The sequence below is a fragment of the Mytilus edulis genome, chromosome 7, assembly GCF_963676685.1.
Source record: "Mytilus edulis chromosome 7, xbMytEdul2.2, whole genome shotgun sequence".
Taxonomy (NCBI): Eukaryota; Metazoa; Mollusca; class Bivalvia; order Mytilida; family Mytilidae; genus Mytilus; species Mytilus edulis.
In genome coordinates, this window is record NC_092350.1 from 46,791,614 (window position 1) to 46,815,853 (window position 24,240).

General features: G+C 32.2%; 1 protein-coding gene and 2 long non-coding RNA genes across 3 annotated transcripts in view; 2 read left to right on the forward strand and 1 right to left on the reverse strand.

The window, feature by feature from the left end:
- The first annotated feature begins 1,070 nt into the window (after positions 1 to 1,070).
- LOC139481624 (uncharacterized) lies at positions 1,071 to 8,151 on the forward strand. Its single transcript, XR_011654649.1, has 2 exons — positions 1,071 to 1,348; positions 7,041 to 8,151. It is a non-coding gene; the product is annotated as an uncharacterized lncRNA (long non-coding RNA).
- Positions 8,152 to 12,262: 4,111 nt separating this feature from the next.
- Positions 12,263 to 23,270, forward strand: LOC139481627 (uncharacterized). The gene is made up of 4 exons (XM_071265061.1): positions 12,263 to 12,366; positions 20,115 to 20,253; positions 20,709 to 20,820; positions 21,422 to 23,270. Exons 1-4 carry the CDS (start codon positions 12,333 to 12,335, stop codon positions 21,512 to 21,514), a joined length of 378 nt encoding a protein of 125 aa, XP_071121162.1. The 5' UTR covers positions 12,263 to 12,332; the 3' UTR covers positions 21,515 to 23,270.
- The window catches only part of LOC139481629 (uncharacterized), a 117,704-nt gene continuing 116,490 nt past the window's right edge, over positions 23,027 to 24,240 (reverse strand). Inside the window, exon 2 of the long non-coding RNA XR_011654651.1 lies at positions 23,027 to 23,163. This is a non-coding gene — a long non-coding RNA (uncharacterized lncRNA). The remainder of the gene's footprint in view (positions 23,164 to 24,240) is intronic.

Consider the following 24,240-nt stretch of genomic DNA (forward strand, 5'->3'; position numbering starts at 1 on the left):
TAAATGTATATTGTGAATTTTAATTATAAATATGTAAAAATATGTTTATATGTATATAATATATTTTAAAAGTCTCTCTTAAATCTTTTTAAGATTGGTGCATGCAATGCAAACGTTTTCATGTTTTAAATCTATGTATGTGAATATCATTTTATGTTTGTATGTGGTGAGACTATAATAAAATATTGAATCTGAATCTGCTTAGATTTTGATGGGGACGCGTAAACAGTTTGAATCACACCAAAAAGTGGGTGAAAAAAAACTATTTACCCTTTTCTCTGCAGATTTTGGGGAGAGAAATCCAAATCAGAATAAATTCACAGAGAATACCATAAATTTAGTACTTTTTTTTAATTTAGTGTGCATTTTCCAAACAATGGAGTTGCATTTCGAAAACAAAATTCTACAGCGTATTTAAACATTTTTTCTTTGAGAATTATTTAGAGAAAAATGTAGAAATATTTTACCCACTCCAACCCATTTATAGTAAATTGCTGTGAGTCAACTTGACCTCTTTTTTTACTGAACCTGAACGGGAAGAATTTTGCTGGTCTATTGTTTGTGGGTAATAGTTCCAAGGCTGAACAAAAGAGAAAGACTACACGTGAACTTTTAAAAAATAGTTTAATGTAACCTTATACAGAAATTTCCGCTTTTATAATTATTAAGTTTGATAGATAAAATATCTGTGTCACTTATAATGATCGTAATGATATTTTCACATTATGTATAAGATTGTGGCCTAAGATTGTAGCATCTGGTGGAAGTCCTATACAATATCTAAAGTCTTTTTAAAAAATCATTTTGTTTCAATTTCTGCATATTTTAAAGGGTAAAACAATATAATAGAACAAACATTTTTTAGTTATTTTTTAATTGATTTTTTGTTGCTCTTACATATTACATACTTTAGTATTAAAAAAGAAAATCGTTTTAATATTTTTTTGATCTTTATTTCTACAGTTTTACAATGTTTTCTGCTGTTGGTTCAGTTATCTCCCATGTCTATTTCAAGCTGTAAGAATGATCTTCGGTTATCTCCCATGCTGTAATGATCCGTATTTATTTAATTCTGTTTTCATGTCTCTAATCATAGCGTTCAATATCAAGAATCATTCACAAAGCAGTTTTATATCAAATCATAAAGTAATATTATTACTAATCATTAAACTGCCTTATTAGTGTAATTGATCAAAGTTAAGGCAGTGGTCACATGGTGGTTCCAACCAATCAAAAGACACTTTTTCTATGAGAATATCATAATTATAATTTCATGTACTGAAAATGTATTGATATTCTAGAAGAGTAGGATCGAAGTAAAACAAACTAGCACACTTGAAATAAAAAGGTAGGCATAATTATATATTTAATGCTTAAAAACAAAGAATTGCTGGATTGAAGTTGTTTTAGGAAATGTGTATATTTCTTTTAATCTAAAGTCAAAAAGGACATTTTCATTCAAATTCAGTATTATATAATTTTCATTTGATTTCCAATTTTTCTCTGAAACCATATCATTATCAAAAAAGAAAAAAAGAAAAGAAAAACTCTTTTTGAATGAAAACCATAAAAAAAAACTGAAAGATCTACAAAAAGAGAAATATTCACCAATTAAGTTTAAATTTATTCATGATGGCGGTTGCTTCTCTCTAAATTGAACCTAGCCCAATAACTATGATCGTAGACTTTTCCTGAATCATGATTCTGTTTTATCATCTTAAGCAACAATTCTTGATGATTTGAGATGTTAATGGAAATGAAAATTTTCAGTGTTAATTAATAATTGCACAATTAGGTTCTGTTTTAAAGCAGTTTGAAGAGAACTGTCACTATCAAATTGATCTAAGATGGGCCCAATCGGTGCATCTCCAATGATTTTGATGACATTTTACTAAGTATAGACTTCAAACGCCTGTGCTTCTCCGGATGACATCACTTAGTACTTTAATATTTAAGAAAAGAAACACATAGAAAGGAACCACGAGCTGAAAATCTGCTCAAATCTGCCACCATACTCGGTTATCTAATATGTTTTTTCCCTCATTGTTGAAACTTTTCCCCGACCACGATAATGTTCATAATCTGCGGCAACTTTTTAAAATACTTGTATCAAACCGAAGGAGTTCGCCATGTTTTTTCTAGTACAATGTATTGACCTATTATAACTTGATCATGCAAAATCTTACAGATCATATCAACAGGAATAATTGGATTTAATATTCTCTATTAAACTTACCGTACTTAAGATGTTTGTATTCCTTTTCCCCTCGTTTTTTACCTTGTCTTTTTGTTTTGTTTTGTTTTGTGTTTTGTGTTTTGTGTTTTGTGTTTTTGTGTTTTGTGTTTTGTGTTTTGTGTTTTGTGTTTTGTGTTTTGTGTTTTGTTTGTTTGTTTTATGTTTTTTTTTACATATCGTCTATTCTGTAAACCCTCAATAAAGACACTCATATAAACTTTGAATTTGAATCATTTTTGTTTTGACATGACATCTTCATGATGCAAATAGAATAAATAAAAATAAGAAGATATGGTGTGATTAGAAATGAGACAACTCTGCATCAGCTTCTTTGTCTTCTATAATATGCATTATACCAGATATATTTGTGTTTTCGTAGATTAAGATTTTCATTCCCAGGCAGGTTTATAAATTGCTCATTTGAATATGTTTTTTTTTTCAATTGGACATTCACCTCATTAACAATGACATATTTTAAAAATTGATTATAGGGTAGATTGTCCAGAATTTATATCTTACAAACCGTAAAAGTAAGTAAAACTAATAACATGCACGACTATTAAAAATATTTGACAGTTCAACAATTCTCAACTCCACCTAACAGATGGACGTACAAAGAAAACAACAGGTTGTCCATACCTTGACTTGTTACATGCACAAAATATGAAGGGGTTATAAGATAAGAGAATTTCAAGATAAGAATTTTATTAATCTAATCAAGAACCCATAAAGGGCATCATTTTACAACAATATTATGCACAATATGATTGGAAAAAAGCAAAACAGAAACCTAATGCCATACTATAACGTTATGGACAGGTTCAGAGCCTAATATATAAACACCAGTGGCGGATCCAGGGGGAGGGTTCCCTTTTTTTGGACAATCAATGCATTTGAATGGGGACCTATAGTTGGAACCCCCCATTTTTGTCCTGGGTTGGGACCCCCCCTTTTTTTAAATGGCTGGATCCGCCCCTGAACACTTTGTTCGTGTTATATATAACCACTTTGTTTGTGTGCACAAACAAAAAATAATTTTTTCTGCTTTACTTTGGTTTTGCCAAGGTTTTGTCTTACTATACAAATCCTGGTCTCGCTTAATTAAATGAAACATGTGAAACATGACACGTAACGTTTGTAGAAATTAAACAGACATAGGTAGCTTATGAAAGGATGCAGATATCTTAAAAACTCATTTTCTCTTTGCAGACACATTTTTAGTATTTCAACCTAATAGCCTGAACCTGTTAAAGATAACAGTATTGTTTTCATCAATATCATTAAAACTTTCATTTAGAACTGGTTACCATGGGAATGCATATTTGTTTGTTCAAGATGAAATGTTTCAGATTTGATATACAATACCTGATAGATTATTTCTTGTGCAAAGTTATTTATTTTCAGATCGTACCAGGCATAGTTATTCATTTTCAAAAACTTCCTGTCTCCTCCCCTCCCTAATTAAAATGGTCATTCCGTTACCTGCAATGACCTTTACATAGTGTTGTTTTTTACACTTATAAGTATATATATATACATGTCCCTGGTTAAACATATTTTGATGTCTCTGGTTACTCATTCCAAAAAACTCGATGCTAATATTTTACTTCTAAAAAGGATCAAAAATATAATTTGACATCCAAAATTTACAGATGAGTTTCGAAACTACTCTCTTCTTTGTATGTCCTGGACATCTTATAAAAGATGTTACAACTGGTTTTTTTGGAACGCCGTAACTGCCTTATGGTACTTCCTTCTTTATCATGATGAGGTTTTTCTATTTCATGATGAGGTTTTTACTTTATCATGATGAGGCTTTTTATACGACCCCAAAAACAATTTGGGATCGTATAATGGTAAACTATGACTGCGTCGTCTGCGTCGTCGTCGTCCGAAGACACATTGGTTTCCGGATAATAACTTTAGTTTAAGTGAATAGAAGGTCCAATACCACAAAAGGAAGGTTGGGATTAATTTTGGGGATGATGGTCCTAACCGATTAGAAATTAGGGGCCCAAAAGGGGTCCAAAACAAGCATTTTTCTAGTTTCAGGGTAATAACTTGTGTAGAAGTATTTCAATTGCTCTGAAATCATACCGCAATGTTTAAAACCACAAGTAGAAGGTTTGGATTCATTTTAGGGGTTATGGGGCCAAAGTTTAGGAATTAAGGGCCAAAAAGGAGTAAAACAAGCATTTTTCTAGTTTCAAGACAATAACTTATGTGTAATTGTATGGATCTCTCTGAAATTGTACCACAATGTACCATTAAACAAAGGGGAGGCTGGGATTAAGTTTTGGGTTAATTGCCCAAAATATGTAGGAATTAGGGGCAAAAAAAAGGGCCAAAAAGAAGCATGTTTCTAGTTTCCAAACAATCATGACAATAACTTGTGTTTAAGTGTATGGATCTCTCTGAAATTGTACTACAAGGTTCAATACTGCAATGGAAAGCATAGGATTGAGTTTAAGGGTTATTGAGGTTTCAAAAAGTTGGGGGGGATTTTTTGTTTACCATTTTTAGAAGGGCTGCCTTTTTTTCAAAATTTTTCAAATTTCGAATTTTGAAAAGTTTCAAGAAGAAATCTTCAATTGCACAGTACTGTGCAATAGATTTGTGAGATCTTTGACCACATTTATTTTTTTGACAAAACCTATATTATGTCAAAAATTTGATCACAATCTAAATGCAGACAGAATCAAGCTTGAATATTGTGACAAAATTTGCCCTAACTGTTCAGGGTTCAACCACTGCGGTCGTATAAAGCTGCGCCCTGCGGAGCACCTGGTCTTTATTAGGATGATTTTTTTTTTCTATTATGATGAGATTTTTCTATATCATGATTTCTCAATTTTTATTTTTATAGATAGTATTAGTGCACAACAATATTATGTTACCGTTTTGTAGAGTTATTTAAGCAACAAATCCTCCGATGTTCATCAACAGATAAGGTACTGACAGAAGAGTAATCAATGCTTTAGAAAGTGCACATACTTGTTGAACATAGAATATGCCAAGGTTAAAAACATTATCTCAATGGCATGCATGTTATCTTTTCTGTAATATACATTTACACTACTCCATGTTTATTAGTTTACTTGGAATTTTCATACCAGTAGTTTTGTTCTTTTTTATCGACGTCAGTTTTTTACTTATAACTGATCATCATGCCAAACTATAATCACTATTGCTCGATATTAAGCAATGCCTGTCAGTTATAACATTCTTCACTCACACGAAAAAAGATAAACCGGATCACGATCAGGTGCGGATCCAGGATTTAAAATTAAAGGCTCCAAGGATCCTGTGTCTCTCACTTGATATTTTTATTTACAATCGATGCATAAATTAATGCAATCATTATACTTTTGCTTTCGTTTCAGAGATATAAGCCAAAAACTGCATTTTACCCCTTTGTTCTATTTTTAGCCATGTCGGCCATGTTGGTTAACAGGGTAATCGGACACACTTTTTAAACTATATACCCTAATTATAATTGTGGCCAAGTTTGGTTAAATTTGTCCCAGTAACTTGAGAGGAGAAGATTTTTGAAAGATTACAAAAAATTGTTTCAGAGATATAAGCCAAAAACTACATTTTACCCTAATGTTCTATTTTTAGCCTCGGGTGCCATCTTGGTTGGTTGGCCGGGTCATCGGACACATTTTTCAAACAAGTTACCACAAGAATGATTGTGGTCAAGTTTGTTTAATGGTCCAGTTGTTTTTGGGAAGTAGATTTTTGTAAAAGTTAACGGACGACGACGGACGACGAGTGATGAGAAAAGCCCACTTGGCCTGTTGGGCCAGGTGCGCTAAAAAGGTTGGGGTGGCAAAGCAACGTTTGGCCTGAGTACGATTTTTCAAAATTCTTTGAATTTACCATATATATGTCTCCGACTGGGATAACCCTTTACATCAGCTGTGACAATTTGGTTTAATATTAAACGTATGAAATTGTATGCTACTCTAGTTATTTGATTGATCTTCCGACTTTGTTGCTATTTATCCATATTGATTTAGACAACAGTTGTATTATTTATATTGGATAAATTTTAAACAGTCATCATCGTGCATGATTATTCTGGATAGGTGAATGCCTTTTTGATTTGAATAACTCATTATTAATAGTCATTTTAAAGCTATTATACTGATCAAATTGTATTTAATAATTAATAATCCATCAATTAATTATCTATATGAACAAATCAAGCAAATCATATCAATTCTTACTTTAAAGTACTAGTATACTGTACAACATGAGTCCTGGAAGTCCGAATGAAGCACAATCATTGTGTTCAAGATACAAATCTGGTTTGAATAATTTTATGGTAAATGATATACAGTTTTGTTTAGTGCTTTGGATTATTAGATCTCCGATAAAACTACTTTTATATATACGAAGGTCCGTGTAACACTTATCAATTCAAAGTTTTAATTTTTATTTTTTTTTTAGATTTTTGGAATTTTGATCAAAGTTTTAAATACGAATTGAATGCTTCTTTTCGTAATTTTATTCGATTGAAACAGCATTGAACAAAACATTTTGTATAAAGCACGGACAAAAGCCATGCATGGCGCGTTGCCATAAAAATATATTTTAACATTCTTAACAATTCTAAACCCTATGCTATATTTGTAGCCATGTCGACCATGTTGGTTGATACGCGAGAAAATACGATTTTTAAACTAAATTCCACAAAATTGGGTCCCAATAGCTAAAAGTACAACAAGAAAGAAACATGATAATCTGTAATTTCTATATTTTTTTCAAAGTTTTTATTTTTTACCTCATTTTTTTCCAGAGTCAACAAATGGCATCAGAAAGAGAGATTATTGACTTGAAAGAAATCGTAGAAGACCGGGCATGGAATTTCTACACCAAATGCCGCAAAAAGTGGCAACCAAAGAAACGGAAAAATGTAAACCTCGTTTTTGACTGGTCAGAAGTTACTTTTGATGTGAAAGAGCCAAAGTACACCGAGAAATCTGGCTCAAAAAAGTTAGTTTCAAATGTAATTTTTAAATCAGTATTTGAAAACAAAAGTAAAACTGAGCAGTCGCATTCTCTGAAAGCTGAAAGGCAAACCGTGGCTTCATGCAAGGCATCACTGACGAAGTGCTACACTATAAGTACAAACATGGCCCTTACACTTTCAGCTCCAAAGAGCGTGGCCACGGCGTCCGTAGGATATTCTGCTGGATACACGGTAACATACAATAAAGAAACCACAGACCAAAAGACTTTAACCTGGGCAACTGAAGGCAACCTAACTGTTGCCCCAGAATCAAAACTAACAGCCGAACTAGAAATCACTGAGACACAATGTGAATATACATTTGAAACTAAGGCGGCTGTTACTGGAACTGTGATTGTTAACATTCATAGTCGGAAAAATAAAAATAAATTCTTAAAAGTGTATACCGGAGATATGAAAGCTATATTATCTGATAAAATAAAAGACATTGAAAGTGATGGGAGAACTGTGTATCTTGACATTAAAGGAGAATGTGACTTCAAATATGGAATAGAACAACAAATTGTGATTAGTTGAGATGTGATTTCAACAGTCTAGCTCGTGTGTGTCTCTCGTGCTTATATGCACTATATTAAAAGGATAATATGACAAAAAAAATGCATAGCTTTGAAAAGAAAGCGGTAAATAGAAGTCTTATATTTGAGTCAAAAACTCGACAATTTTAGGAATCGTTTGGCAACTGTGAATCACATACATGTACATACATTCATATAAAGTGGTGTTCTTTCAGGTACACTTTTTAGCACACAAAATCAATTAAGACAATGGTCATTTAAGGATACTAAATATAGACTTAGAGTAGAGGTTTATCCAAAGCGCTTTCGTCTTGTGCATGGTGTGTATAAATTGCGATTTATATTAAAAATTTAAATGTTAATCGTAAGTTAATTTTTCAAAATAGATAAAATATTACGCACGTAGATGTACGTGTCCTGTATTCCAATATCTCATAATACTGGTATACGTATAAGACACAACCATTGCGTACTATACGTTTTTAACCTCCTTCACATCATAAAAGGCTATATGTACCAAGCTGCTGTAAATGATACCATGGAACAATTCATTGATATGCATGGTGAAACTTTACTTTGGTATGAAACTTATCTTGAACTTTTTCATTTGATATATTATTAGAGACAATAAAAACATACGAGTTAGAGACGAACAGCCATGCACCGTCATTGTCATTAAAGAAAATATAACCTAAACGAGATAGCAGACATGAATATTCATTATTTACAAAACTAAAAACCAAACCCCACAAAAAAAATTAAGAGGAGGCGTACGTATTCATGTGCTTTATAAAGTTTATCTTTTCATTGTGAGACTATAAGCAAGATTTCTCCACATTTAAAAGATGTTAACAACCGTTTAGTGGAGAAGGTTTTAGGTTAACTGGAACGTTTAAAAGGAAATGTGAGGTATGTACAATTAAGACAGCAACACAATGTACAAATATAGAGCTTTGTATACGAGAATGAGCTATTATAGCAAGTTATATCGATATAAGAAGATGTGATATGAGTGCCAATGAATGAACTCTCCATCCAAGTCACAATTTGTAAAAGTAAACTACAATAGGTCAAAGTAAGGTCTTCAATACGGAGCCTTTGCTCACAACGAACAGCAAGCTATAAAGGACCCCAAAAAGGACTAACATATATGAAACATTCAAATGGGAAAACCAACATTCTATAAATCTATATAAAAAAAATGAGAAATGATAAACAATTATGAACCCCTGTCATTTAAAAAGTCTGAATCGTCCAAGAATGCCAAAAAATCCTAGCATTCCAAAATATAATACTACAAATAAATTAAAAACAAAAACCGTGGCAAATTAAACTATGACAAACTATAAAAAAAAAACCTCACAAAAACACAAACGATAATGACAAATACCACACAAAGATGCTTTGTCGTCTAACTCTACTTTCCGCTATATAGATGATGTTCTTTCACTAAATAATTCAAAATTTGGTGACTATGTGGAAGGCATCTATCCCATCGAACTAGAGATACAGGATACTACAGGTACAGTTAAGTCGACCTCATATCTTGACATACATCTAGAAATTGACAATGAGGGTCGGTTGAAAACAAAACTTTACGACAAAAGAGATGATTTCAGCTTTCCAATTGTGAACTTTCCTTTTCTAAGTAGCAACATTCCAGCAGCACCTGCATACGGGGTATTTATCTCCCAATTGATACGATATTCCCGTGTTTGCAGGGTTGCTGCTCACAAGGTAGCTATCAAACCAAGAGTTCCAAATGGTGAAGTTGAAATCATCCCTTCGTAAATTTTACGGACGCAATCAAGAGTTGGTTGACCGTTATGAAATAACCGTTTCACAAATGATATCTGATATGTTCCTGACGTCGTAACTACAATCCCCTTCCCTTTCATAAATGTGACCTCCCGAATTAGACTATTTACCGGATTTGTTATCACATAAGCAACACGACGGATGCCACATGTGGAGAAGGATCTGTTTTGGGTGGGGTTCGTGTTGTTTGTTATATAGTTTTCTATGTTGTGTCATGTGTACTATTGTTTGTCTGTTTGTCTTTTTCATTTTTAGCCATGGCGTTGTCAGTTTATTTTCGATTTATGAGTTTGCCTGTCCCTTTGGTATTTTGTCCCTCTTTATTTTATTTTTTGTAATGTGTTTATTGGCAAAAAAAACCTACATATATAATAACAATAGTAAGTAAGTTCATAGTTCATCAGCAAAATCGAGACAAGTACACAAAGTTGATATTTTGAATCATTCTTTCAACGTATAATATTAATAATTATGATTTTAAATTAAAGAACCTTAGTGATCATGCTCACATACCCCACGTCCCCACATTGTCATTTGGAGAAATTAAATAAGTATAAAAAAAAAAATTGTATAAGAAAAAATACTGAATAATAATTTCCTGTCAATATACACATCTACATAGTATGTCCTTATTATCTACAAAATTTCATGAAATTCTGTTGTGTGGTTTCAGAGGAGTTGAGATGACAAACTGTTGAAGTAGTACCTTAAAGCAAATAAGTTCAAAAAGGTGTAACTCCTAGAAAAAAAATTGAATCGTGATTTCCTGTCGATATGCACATCTACATAGTATGTCCTTTTCATATAAAAAGATTTCGTGAAATTCTGTTCTGTGGTTTGAGAGGAGTTGCGATGACAAACTGTTGCAGTAGTACATTAAAGTAAATAAGTTCAAAGGGGCGTAACTCCTAGAAAAAAAAATTGAATCGCAATTTCCCGTCGATATGCACAACTACATAGTATGTCCTTATTATCTGAAAAGGTTTCGTGAAATTCTGTTGTGTGGTTTGAGAGGAGTTGCGATGACAAACTGTTGCAGTAGTACATTAAAGTAAATAAGTTCAAAGGGGCGTAACTCCTAGAAAAAAAGGAGGAGTTGCGATGACAAGAAACAGGACTGACGGACGGACGGGTCAAAAACATTATACCCTGCGCAACTTCGTTGCGTGGGGTATAATAAGAACAGAAAATCTTAATCTAAGGTAGCATAGATTGGGTAGATAATTTTATTACGTTAAAGTTAACTTATAAAATCATTCTATTATTTGGAGCCAGGGGTTTCAGCAGGCGTACGCTCTTTGTTATGGTTTATTTTAATAAAATATTATTTTTTCAATAAACAAATTTTCCCAAAGATAATTTTTTAAGGCTACAATATTTACTTGTCCACATTGCATTTTTGTTTTGTATATATTCTATTTAGTTAATAGTATATTATGAGATTTCTTATGTATTTTTTTTCTGTTTTTTTTTCTAATATCCCAAATAAGACAATATCTAAATTAAGTGGTAGTTCAATTTGAACTTTTGGATATATCCATTTATTATAAGTTCTTCCCAAACATCAAAAACTTTTGGACATGTCCAGAATATGTGTTCTATAGTTTTTATTGAGTCCGTATACAGAAATACAGAAAGTGTATTTATTGTTTTGTGAGATTTTAATTTGGTAGAGTAATTTATTTGTTCCCAAAATTCTGTGATTTATCCTGTATTAGAGCCACTGTAATTTTGAAATTTAAGTAATGTAAAATGGCAGTCTGTATATTTGATTCCAAATAATATTATGTCTATTTAGGATTAGGGACTACTTTTCCTGTGATGTGATATTTGTTATTTTTTCATTTAAAACATTGTACATGTCTTTTGATCCTTCTGTAGATTTCATAAATATAGAATTAGTAGTAGGTATAATTTGCCCATAAGGCTTTATAAGCTGATTACATTTAATATTAAGACTTTTCATATAGGTATAAACAGGTGACATTACTCCTTGAAATATAAGAAAGTTTTTATCAATATTATATGTTTCTTTAAATTCCTGCCAAGTCATTAAATGTCTATCATTATCAATTAAATCATTTCAATGAATAGCCAGACTATCTTTTCAGTTCATTTTCTATACAGGGATTACCATTTTTTTTTTTTATTCCAAAGATTAGATGTGATAAAATCATATCCATTCTTAATATCTACTTTGGTTTGGAGTTCAGTCCAAGCATTAATAAAAACCTCCTGCCAAAAAGGATTTCTAACTTGTGTTCTTGGACCAAGGACGTAATATACGTCCTTGTTATTACGTCCTTGTTGCACCTACCCAGAATAACTCATTAAATTTAATTTGTTCAGTACAAGTTAGTAACTTACAATAGTTATTATTTTGCTTAATTATTCTTCTTATCCAAGTTATTCTTATTCCTTTGATGTATTGTTTTATTAGATCTAACATGTTAACATGGTTAAGTCCACCCTGTATATGTATTTGAGATATTGTTTCTCTTTTAATTTTGTCTGGTTTACACTTTTTATTGTTATTGTTTTGACATTAGTATTTCGTCATTTTCAAATGTATTGGGAAGTGGTTTAGTTTAATTATGCAACTTTTAGGAGCATCCATGATAGCGGAATATTGGTATATACTCGAATACTGCACTCCGTTTTTTTATATGAAATTGCGGATTTTAAAAGACAAGAAACGAACTTCTCCGGAACGATAATATGAGCAATGGCAGAAAAGGAAGAATATACAATTCCTGATGGTTAGATTTGTTTGAATTGTGTTTTTACATAATTTCCGCTTCAACTTCATTTTACAGTATTCAAATTATATATAGTATCAATTATTAACAAAGATTAAGACGAACTAAACAAAATAAAGTAAAAAGGGGGAGGGTTAATAATTTAAGTGATATACATGTATCTATTCTAATTTCTAGTACGACCAATACATACAATGTATTGCACCCATTTAAAATTATGCAATCGGAAACACATGCACATAAATGTTTGTCAATGAACATTTAGTGCTATGGTTTTTTTTTCATGTACTATTCTTACAGCCACAGCTTCTTTTGTTTAGATTACAGAATTTAGATTAAGGGCAATAATAGACGTATTTACACTTGTATGCAAATTTGTCCACCATTACCTATAATCACACAGGTTCCCGTAAACTTTGACATCATAATTCAAAACATTTGACGTCATAACTAAAAAGTTGCTTGACGTCAAAAGGTTATTCGGAGGTGATATAAGGTCATTCGGAGGCAAAATACATCTAAATACCAAAAGTGTAAATACGTTTTTTTAAGCTTGACTGTTGACACGCTCCAGACCTGGGAACAGAATATCTAACTCAATATATATGTTGGTGCCATATACAGGTCAGGAATAACCACCAATTGGTGGATTATACCTCAATTGACATATAATCCACCAATTGAGGTATATTGGTATAGACCATGTAATATATTTGCTATGTAATAATACAATCCAGTTTCTATAACTAATTTATTAACAAGTACATCGTTTGATGGTCAGACTACAGAATGACAACATGTGTATAAGAACTTCAATTGATCTATTTAATTACATGTTTATCTAAGAATGCGCAGACATGTGAGAGTTGCTGATCTGTCAATTATAATTACTGTAACAGATGATACGGTAATAAAGTGAGGTGAACTTTATAACACTTCTCCGGCCTTAGATAAAAACAAATTAAAAACAAATTAACTCAATTACAGAAAATTAATGTCTTTTCACGGCTACTGATTGATAAGTCCATATCAGTTTGAAAACAAATAAAAATGTCAGATCACAAAGATTCATTCGTTAAAGTTTGTCTGCACTGAAACTATAATGTCCTACTATGAAAATAAAAATAAAAATGTTCGCACTGGTCTTGTTGTTATTTCTTTCACTAATTGATATGTACACACATGCACTGCAAAGTACTTAATGCACTTCAAACGGTTGTGAGGATTATTATGCCTCTTTATAAATCAACCATTTATTTCAACACAAAATCCTTTAAATGCGATGGTTCTTTTCTTATTCTCTTCGGATAGCGTGGTTCCATTTGTTCAGTCATGTTTGACGTTTTCTCGATTTGCAGTTGTTCGGTCTCAGGAGTACTTATCGGTATAGTTATTTCTGGCTCAAACAAATCACTGTCATTGTCACATTTTTCTTCATTTTCGTTGTTTGTGCAATCGAAGTTTCGTACTCTGATGTGGTCAATATGTCTACGAATGACACGTCCATCTTGCAATTTAATATGAAATGAAAGTGGTCCTGATTGTTTTATAACTTCTCCTGGAATCCATTTAACCTTTGAACCAATTGCGAAATTTCGGGCAAATACTCCTTGTCCTACATTAATTTGTCTGTTCACAGATTTCTTATCGTGATAATGTTTTTGTTTTTGTTGTCTTTCCTGAACTCGCTTCTCAATATTTGGAAAAACTAAATCTAGACGCGACTTGAGTTTCCTTTTCATAAGCAATTCTGATGGTGCCAATCCTGTCGTTGTTTGTGGCGTTATACGGTAGTTAAAAAGAAAACGGTTCAACTTTTCCTGGACAGTTCCTTCTTTGATTTTCTTCATACCTTCTTTGAAACTCTGAACTGCTCGTTCAGCACAACCATTACTAGCTGGATGCCACGGCGCGGAAGTACGATGTTCAATTCCATTTGATTTCACATAATCGGCGAATTCCTTGCTAGTAAATGCGGCTCCATTATCACTAATAATGAGATCACATAATCCATGTGTTGCAAACGTTTGTTCAAGTTTTGCAATCGTAGCTTCGGATGTTGTAGAATTCATTACGTGTATGTCTATCCATTTTGAATACGCATCAACCATAATTAGAAATGATTTGTTCATGAATGGTCCTGCAAAGTCTATGTGTATTCTTGACCACGGATGGCTCGGATACTCCCACGGATGTAACGGCGCTTCTGCTGGTAACTTGCGGTTTTCCTGACAACTGTAACAATTAACTACAGTTAATTCCAAGTCATTGTCCATTCCCGGCCACCATATATAGCTTCTTGCTAGACTTTTCATTCTAGTAATCCCTGGATGTCCTTGGTGTAATTCATTTAACATGGCTTCACGTCCTGGTTGTGGTATGATTACTCTTCCTCCCCACAATATGCATCCGTCCTGACTACACAGTTCATTTTTTCTGCTATAATACTGTTTTATGTCTTCACTGGGACATTTTGACGGCCATCCATTCAAAATGTATCTAAGCACCATAGACAGTATTGTGTCCTTGCGTGTCCACTTTTGAATTTGTTTAGCATCAACTGGCGTAGTGGCTAAATGTTCCATTAATAATATAGTATCACCTGGCGTTGGTGTCTTTTCAATGTTTGTTTTCAGCGGTAGTCTACTTAGTCCATCCGCATTACCATTCAAACTCCTTCTTTGTATACAATCGTGTACTCATATGCAGCTAAAGTCAGTGCCCACCTTTGAATTCGAGATGCGGCCATTGTAGGTATAGGTTTATCTTCTCGAAGTAAACCTATGAGCGGCTTGTGATCGGTTATGATTGTAACGGGGTGACGTGTCCATACAAATATTGATGAAATTTCTTGATACCAAATATTATGGCCAGACTCTCCTTCTCAAGAACGGAATAATTCTTCTCTGCTGAAGTAAGTGTTCGAGATGTATAAGCTATTGGTTTGTCACTGCCGTCGTCCATTTTATGCGAAAGTACGGCGCCTAATCCATACGGAGATGCATCACATGCTAAGATTAATTTCTTTTTCGGATCGAAATGTACAAGTACTGATGCGGATTTCAACAGCTGTTTTGACTCTATGAACGCTTTTTCCTGTTCTTTTCCCCAACTCCATTTTGTGTCTTTCTGTAGAAGTACATGTAGCGGCTTTAACAAGTGAGACAAATTCGCTAAGAATCTATTGTAATAGTTCAGCATTCCAAGATAAGCTTTCAGTTCTGTCACGTTTGTTGGACTTGGTGCTTTATCGATCGCCTCAACTTTACTCTCCACTGGATAGATTCCGTGTTTGTTTATTTTAAATCCCAAATAAACAACTTCTTCGGCCATGAACACACACTTCTGTTTCTTTAACCGAATTCCGATTCTCTTAAATCTAGACAAAACCTCAGAAAGAGTATTTAGATGTTCCTCTCTTGTTTTACCCGTTATCAGTATATCATCTACTCCAACCAAAACATTGGCTATACATTTTTGTACCTTGAACTACATTTTCAAGTGTTCTTTGAAAAATACCTGGGCTGGACGCTACACCATAAGGAAGTCTATTGTATCTGAATAAACCCTTGTGCGTGTTTATAGTCACATACCTTTTACTGTCCTCATCAAGTTCAATTTGTTGATATGCTTGGTTTAAATCCAATTTTGTATATTCTTGTCCTCCTCCAAGCGTTGCGTATAAATCCTCTGTTTTAGGAATCGGATAATTGTCTAACTTTGAAACGGCATTAACGGTTACCTTGTAGTCACCACAAATTCTAATAGATCCGTTCTCTTTAACTACGGGTACTATCGGAGCGGCCCAGTCGGAAAAAATTCTACTTGCTGAATCTGACCCTCCTTCTCAAGACGTTCAAGTTCCATCTCCACTTTATCCTTCAACGCATACGGCAAAGGTCGAGCCTTGAAATATTTTGGTACGGCACTCTCATCGACATAAATCTTGGCTTTCATGCCTTTTACAGTTCATCTTTGAAAACCTCCTTATTTGCTTCCAAGATAACATTCAAATCACTTGATTGATTATCACTTCCAACGACGGAGAAAATATCCTTCCAATCCAGTTGGAGTTTGTTCAACCAGTCTCTGCCAAGTAAATTCGGACCTTTACGCTTCACTATTAGTAATGGCAGTTTTGCTCTTTTCTTCTTGTAATTGACATTGACGATTGCACGTCCTATTACAGGAATCTGCTCTCCCATGTATGTTCGGAGTTTAGCACTTGTCGGTTCGATTCTGAATTTCGACTTGTATTCCTTGTAAGTATCCTCGCTCATGATAGAAACTGACGCTCCGGTATCTATTTCCATGGCTATTTCACATTCATTTACATTGATTTGCACTTTGTATGCCTCATTAGATTTATTTCCAAAATGAAAAACTGAGTAAACTTCATTTTCACTTTCACTACTTTCATCCTGCTCCATGAAATGAGCACGTGGTTTAAAACGTGATTTAAACTCTCTGTGATTTTCACTTAAATTCCCATTGGCAGATTTGTTACGGCATTTCTTTGCGATATGTCCTTTCTTTTTACAACTGTGGCATTTTGCATCCTTAAACCTGCATTCAGCGGCTAAGTGATTTCCTCCACACCGGTAACAATCTCCTTGTTTCGAATTTCCAGAGTTGTTTCTTGTATATGATTTTGAAACTTTGTTGATTTGTTTCTGAAATGTTCCATTTGTCCCACTCGCTTGGATGTCCTGTGCATTCTTCTCTGCAGTCTCCATAGCGGTAGCAATTTCCAATGCCTTTTCAAATGTTAAATTCGGCTCTGCTAACAGTCTCCTCTGTATGCGGTCACTCTTTATCCCGACGACTAACCTGTCACGTAACATCGCGTTTAACGTGTCACCATAATTACAGTGTTCTGTCAGACTTCTTAGTGCTGCAATAAATGTCCTCACTGACTCATCGCTGTGTCTTGTCCTACTGTTAAATTTAAATCTCTGAATGATTTCTGATGGTACTGGATCTCGGTGGTCCTTCACTAGTTTTGTTAAATCGGCCAGTGCTTTCGTTCCTGGTTTGGCTGGTGCTAATAAATCCCTTATTAATTTGTAGGTATTCTTCCCACATACACTTAAGAAAATATCCCTTTTCTGGTCTTCTTCGTCTATCTCATTAGCATTAAAATAATGTTCCATACGTTCTACATATTGTGTCCAATCTTCAGATTCATCAAAAGAGTCTAATTTCCCGTAAGTCGGCATTGTCACTTGTAGAAATTCACATTTATTTTAATATCCAGTTTTTTCCTCGTCGCCAAAATGTGTAATATATTTGCTATGTAATAATACAATCCAGTTTCTATAACTAATTTATTAACAAGTACATCGTTTGATGGTCAGACTACAGAATGACAACATGTGTATAAGAACTTCAATTGATCTATTTAATTACATGTTTATCTAAGAATGCGCAGACATGTGAGAGTTGCTGATCTGTCAATTATAATTACTGTAACAGATGATACGGTAATAAAGTGAGGTGAACTTTATAACAGACCAATTGACGTATAATGTAATTTTTTTGTAATAAAATGCTAGTGTGCGATAGGAGCATGATTTTGCAACTAGCAACCTATTTATGACCCTTATTGAGTCCTCTGAAAGTTTCAGTTTTGTCAAAGCCTGCTGTATCTCTTGAGAATGCATGTGTACAGCAATTCTTTTGTTGAAACATTTGTACTATTGACCATGATTGACTTTTAATAATGAAAGTCAAGTATTAACAAAGAGCTCCATTCACCTGTGGAGTTGTACTCATGATCGCATGACTGCAAACAATCCATTGACAGATGATTACAGGTAAATTTTCCAATCAAGAATTGACAAGATAACAATAGAAGAAACTGCAAATACAATTATTGATTAAATGCAATATGTTATGTCACTATACTTAACTACATGTAGGAATGTTTGACAAGTTTTTATACCATAATATGGTTTTAAGAAAACAATGCTCCATTTTGATAGAATAATTTCTTTTGAAAAACAAAGAATTATACACCAATTGGTCTATACCATTATACGTCAATTGGTGGATTATACGTCAATTGAGGTATAATCCACCAATTGGTGGTTATTCCTGACCTGATATATGTTCCTGTGCAGACTGACTTCTAAGTCTCCAGTTACAGATCCATAACTGCTCAGTGATTCCTATATTTTCGATGCGCCGACATATAGTCATCAATGTGCTGATGGATCGTCGTACGATGTAGATGTAGATGTAGATATAGATAGATACAAAAGGATACATGTCAACTCGTACTTTCGGCAACTTGTACTCAACCAACTCGTACCCTATTTTTACCAACTTGTACTTCTACCAAGTCGTACCCAATTTTTTTTTAACATTATAATGCTTCATTTTTCATTATTTTGTGGTTGATCTACTGATAGGATTTATATCTAAAAAATATTCTCAAATGTCAGTGTGCTTGATCCATAGAATATTTGAAAAGGATATTTTTCACTGAATATTGCGATGGACTGCAGAATATTTTTTTTCAACATTATAATGCTTCATTTTATATTATTTTGTAGTTGATCTCCTAATAGGATTTCTATTAAATAAATCTTCAAGTGTGCTTGATTCATAGAATATTTGAAAAGGATATTTTTTACTGAATATTGTGATGGACATGTCTTTTTTTTGTATATTTTATATACATGTATATAATCAATGAATAACTTTTTAATCCTTTTGAAACCATAAAGCACATGTATAAAGCAAAGTGCAAAAGATTTATATATTTTTTTATTAGATACTATAATCAATAACAGATTAGAATAACAATTTTCGGTGAGGATGGTGATTATGTAAAATAAAATATTGTCCCTCATGAACTATTGTCTGTCGGACAAAATTTCATATAAAATATTGTCCACTGATAGTACTGACAGTATTTCATAATGAAATATTTCATTATGAAAAAGTGTCTTTTTCCGTGAAATGTTGTCACCTCCTTCTGGACAATATTTCACTATGAAATTTTGTCATTGGACAATATTTTATATGAAATTTTGTCCGACAGACAATATTGAAATACTGACTTTGAACATGTTGAAAATATTTTTTAATCGAATTATTACACAATTAGAAATAGTACACAAGCATGCATCATGCATATTTTTAAATTTATAACTGAAATGCTTTTGTATAGTAAGGAACTTATTTTATGTTATTCTGAACCCAGTACTGGAACATTAACATACATTGTACTTTTTTTTTACAAGTACAAAAGAATAATTAACAAAATATATCTGACAAATAAATGCATATGCTTCATTTAAATCAATATTGCGTAAATTGTATAAATTTACAATGCAATCTCTCTCTTTCACTCAGTTTTATAACATGTATATAAAATAGATCATAGATAGTACAATGTAAGTAAGTAAGTAAGTAAGTAATTTTTATGGTTTTGAAATCCAAAATTACAGGATTGATACCAAGACTATACAAAATATACAAACATATATATCATACCAAATTCATAAACATTGTATATTTATATAAGGAGGTGGTACCACAAAGTTATTTAGTACTTAATAAAGCATTTCTAGAAATGCACATGTCACTTATAAATTTAACAATAATTCTAATTATATCAGTCACACCACACATATACAAAAATTTAAATCTTGCTTCATTAGTCATATTTAAAAAAGATTAGATTTAGATAAGTATGTTTTTTTATACATATGTATTTCTCATATTATGTATGTTTTCAGCTATCACAGAGGAAATCAATTCTAAGATTGTAGAGACCTATATCGATATACCTGGTCTGGAGGTCAAGTGGAAGCTACCAGGTATAGGCACTGCTGAACTCAAGAATAATTGTTCAGTTACTCCTACATTTAACACAGAGTATGTATAAATCTCATGTAATCTTTGAAAACTACACAAGTATGAAATAACCTAGCTGTGAAAATGTAGCTCTATTGTTCTTTGATATCAAAAATCATCAAAAGAACCTTAAGAGCTACGTTTTCGCAGCTAGAAATAACCTTGCCATTACAATAGCCACATTTCTAGTGCTCTCTGTTGTGACATAAAGATTCAAAGACTACTACAGGTCATATAGAAAACAATGGTATATGGGGTAATCTCAATGATGCCTCAACCATATAATTATAAAACAAAACCAGAAAATATGCCTACATGTAATTAAACATACAATGTTCAACAATGAACAAAAGTCTATAGCATATTAGCTGCCTTAGATAAAATACAATGTATAGACCTTATGCAAGTCAAGGACTTCATGTATAAGATGTTGGTAACAGTCTTTGTTGATAAGTTAATGTGTGCTTCATTTTCAGGTCTCTAGAAGTGGTTGCTGTTGTGAAGAAGGATAATGGAGTAGAACATAAATATAAATACACAGTGCAAAAACTACCAGGGGAGATAATTCCTTCAGAATGTTCAACCAAGGTATGAAAAAATCAGTACAAGTTTTTCTGGTTTTTCAAATTTGCTGTTGAGAAGTTTTAAGGTACTTTATTGTTTCAAAATGAAGCTTGTTGGGTTGTTTTTTTTGTGCTGTGGAAATATGAGGTGTTTCAAAGTCATTTTTCAAAAGCAATAATGAAACAATTCATTTTGAAGAATTAATTTTTTAAATTGTTTTTAGTAACAAATTTATTTATATGATTAATACATGCAGATAAAGTGTTCAGGTGCTGCAAGTGTTCTGACATCAGGGACACATCATTTATTGAATTGCGATGCTAGACTGGATATGTCTCCTTTTTTTTAGTTTAAAAAAATGTTGTTTTTTATATAAGTAATTTCTAATTGAAAATAACAGGCATTTGTTCATGAATTTCTCATGCTACATGTACTATGCACTATATATGATGAATTTGAGAATGTGCCTCTCAGTAATCCCAGTTAAAAAGTTAAAAAGCTTTTTAAAAGTAGCATGTGTCTCATCCAAAACTGTATATCTAAATGTTGGACTGAAATCATTGAAGATTCATATGCATACTGCAGGTATTGGTAATTTTCTATATTTCACAAACTTTTGTTTCAGTTTAAAGATGGCCAGATTACGATAGTACTAAAGAAAGCCAACCAGTCATCTTGGGAAGTTCTATTGCAACGAGGACTTGAACAGGCCAAGTGATCAAAATAAATTACTTTCAGGGGAGATAATCAATAGATAATTTATTTCTTATCTCCCCCCTACAGTATTCAATGGAAGAGATGTAAAAGCAACAAAAATTATGAAAGAAAGCTAGATCAGAAGAATCTCAAAGCAACATTTGGAATTTAATATATAATTCAAATATATAATATATCTTTGTATACTAGTACTAATTGAATTAACTATTAACTGTGGTTAAATAATGCACCTTCCTCTGAAATATCATAGTTAGGTATAGCTGCATTATTATTTTTTTGTGTAGTTGTAAAACCCTTTCTTGTGTTCATGCTGACTACAAAAAAAATCTGTCTAATGGATTGAGAAAACCCATTATGTTTTACACTAGTACCATACTATGGGAAAATTTTGTATGGAGAGATCAAAGGAAAATTTGAAAAAAAAGTGATAAACTCTAATTAATTAATGGATTCTTGATTGTGATAACTATTGAATGTCCTACATAAAATCTTAATCCTTTAGTTCTGACAGTCCTGAAGGACATAAAAGTCATTTTATTTGGTTACAGTTGGTGCTAAACCTGCTTACTGTTATAAGGGCATATTCAGATTGTCTGCCTTTTTATCAGCAAATATACCTTTTGTTTGCATAAATTTGAGGAAAAATATTCTCAACCCTAAACTTCCAACTTTGGCATTATTTGTCACATAACAAAAATGTCATGTGATGATGTTTAATATATTGTCATTTTATACTTTTGCACACAAAAAAAATATTACTAAGTAATTATATTTTACTTAAATTAAGTATTCTTTTTTATTACTCATTACTAGGAATTACTTACCAATTACTCACTATTACTATCAATTACTTATATTTTACTAGATATGAAAATAGTTACTTGAAACAAGTAATTGTTTTACTGAAAAAGTGTGTCTATCAAAGATGTACATGTAAGGCATGTAGATTTTTGTTTTGTTAACTTCCACCTCCTGAAGATTTGTTAACAGCTTTTTACACCAGAATCTATACACACCAATGTATATATGAATTTTCAAAACAAGGTTTTATTTACAATGTATGACCTCTTAAAATTGGAATAGTTTATAGAGTTAACATGTAATGAAGTTTTTAGTATTCTAAATCAATTGAATTATTCTGTTCAAATAAGCAATTTACGGAATTGAGTGACATTAAATGAAATGTGTTACTGCAAGTGGTTTCACAATAAATATGAGTTAAATACCTTGAACAAGAACTTTATTGGTTAAGAATTCATAATTTTTCCCCTTTGAATTTTAAAATTCCATCTCTAAGCCAATTTTATTTGTACTTGTTGATATAATTCACTATGTATGTTTGATGACCAAATCTATGTGTTGAATGAATTACTGAACAATATATACCATCATAACATATGTATTTATGATGCATTTCTGAGTTGTATATATACTGTATATTTTCATTTTGATGGCATTATTTTTATGCATAATTTAAAATTCTGAAAATGCAATAATCATGATTTTTTGTGTGCATTGCTTATCATTTGCAATAATAATGGATGTAAATATTCCTTATATTTTAGTTTTCTATTTTTTATCTTAGATATTTAAAAAAAATTAAGTTAATGAATCATCGTTGTTTCTGTCGTTGACTTTTTATATTCATACCTTCTTTTTTTATTTTTTGTTTTATTCCGTTTTTCTGATTTAGTTGGTGCTACATTTTGCAAGTTATGTATACTTTTCATTTTCATCAAAAATATATATCAAACCTATGTTCTTTTGTTTTTATATTCTTTAAGCCATAACTGGTCTCAAAATTTTTAAAATTTTTTAAAAATCACCAAAAAAGTAAAGAGTAGAAATTATTCCAGTTGACCATCATAAAATATGCAAAATTTGAGTAAAGAAAACCCCTGATGCTCAACCAACCAGAACAATAAAGGTAACAACAGTAAGATCATTTGGTGCTCAAAAGAATGCACTTCGCATGAAAATTAACCAAATTGAAAAACATGAAATGCAGTTTAAGTTGAATTATGAATGAACATTTCACATAGGTTCTTATGCACACTTTTGCAAAACCACAAAATCAAATATCCTTGCAAATACAGGTGTTCTTCTATCCATGAAAAATGGTACCCACAATTGTTGAAAATACTCTATGAATAACCATGATCATTGTTCTTTGAAATGAACAAAAATATCAACACACTTTTATTCCGTCTCACAAAAGAGATCTACAAATCAAAAAACCAATAAAAGTGGAAAGGTGAATATGACAAGAGAACTCAGAAACTAAAAATTGAAAATCCAGCAAGCAACCCAAAATTGTAGAACTCTAGAAAATAAACAGTCATTGACAACTTAAAATAGACATACAAATGTATAGACAACCCAAAACAAACAATGCCAAATTATATAAAACTCAAAGAAAACTTGACACAATCTATACAGTCATAGAAAATTCAATGGGGATAATAAACTTGCAGACTCAAAATATAATGGATTGGACGGTTAAATATGGTTCTTTATCAATCTCTACTGCCTTGTGACATCTGAGTTCATATCCCTAGTTTTTTAGCTCATCTGGCCTAAAAGGCCAAGTGAGCTTTTCCAATCACTTGGCGTCTGTCGTCCTTCGTCGTTAACTTTTACAAAAATCTTCTCCTCTGAAACAACTGGACCAAATTAAAACCAAACTTTGCTACAATCATCATTGGGGTATCTAGTTTAAAAACTGTG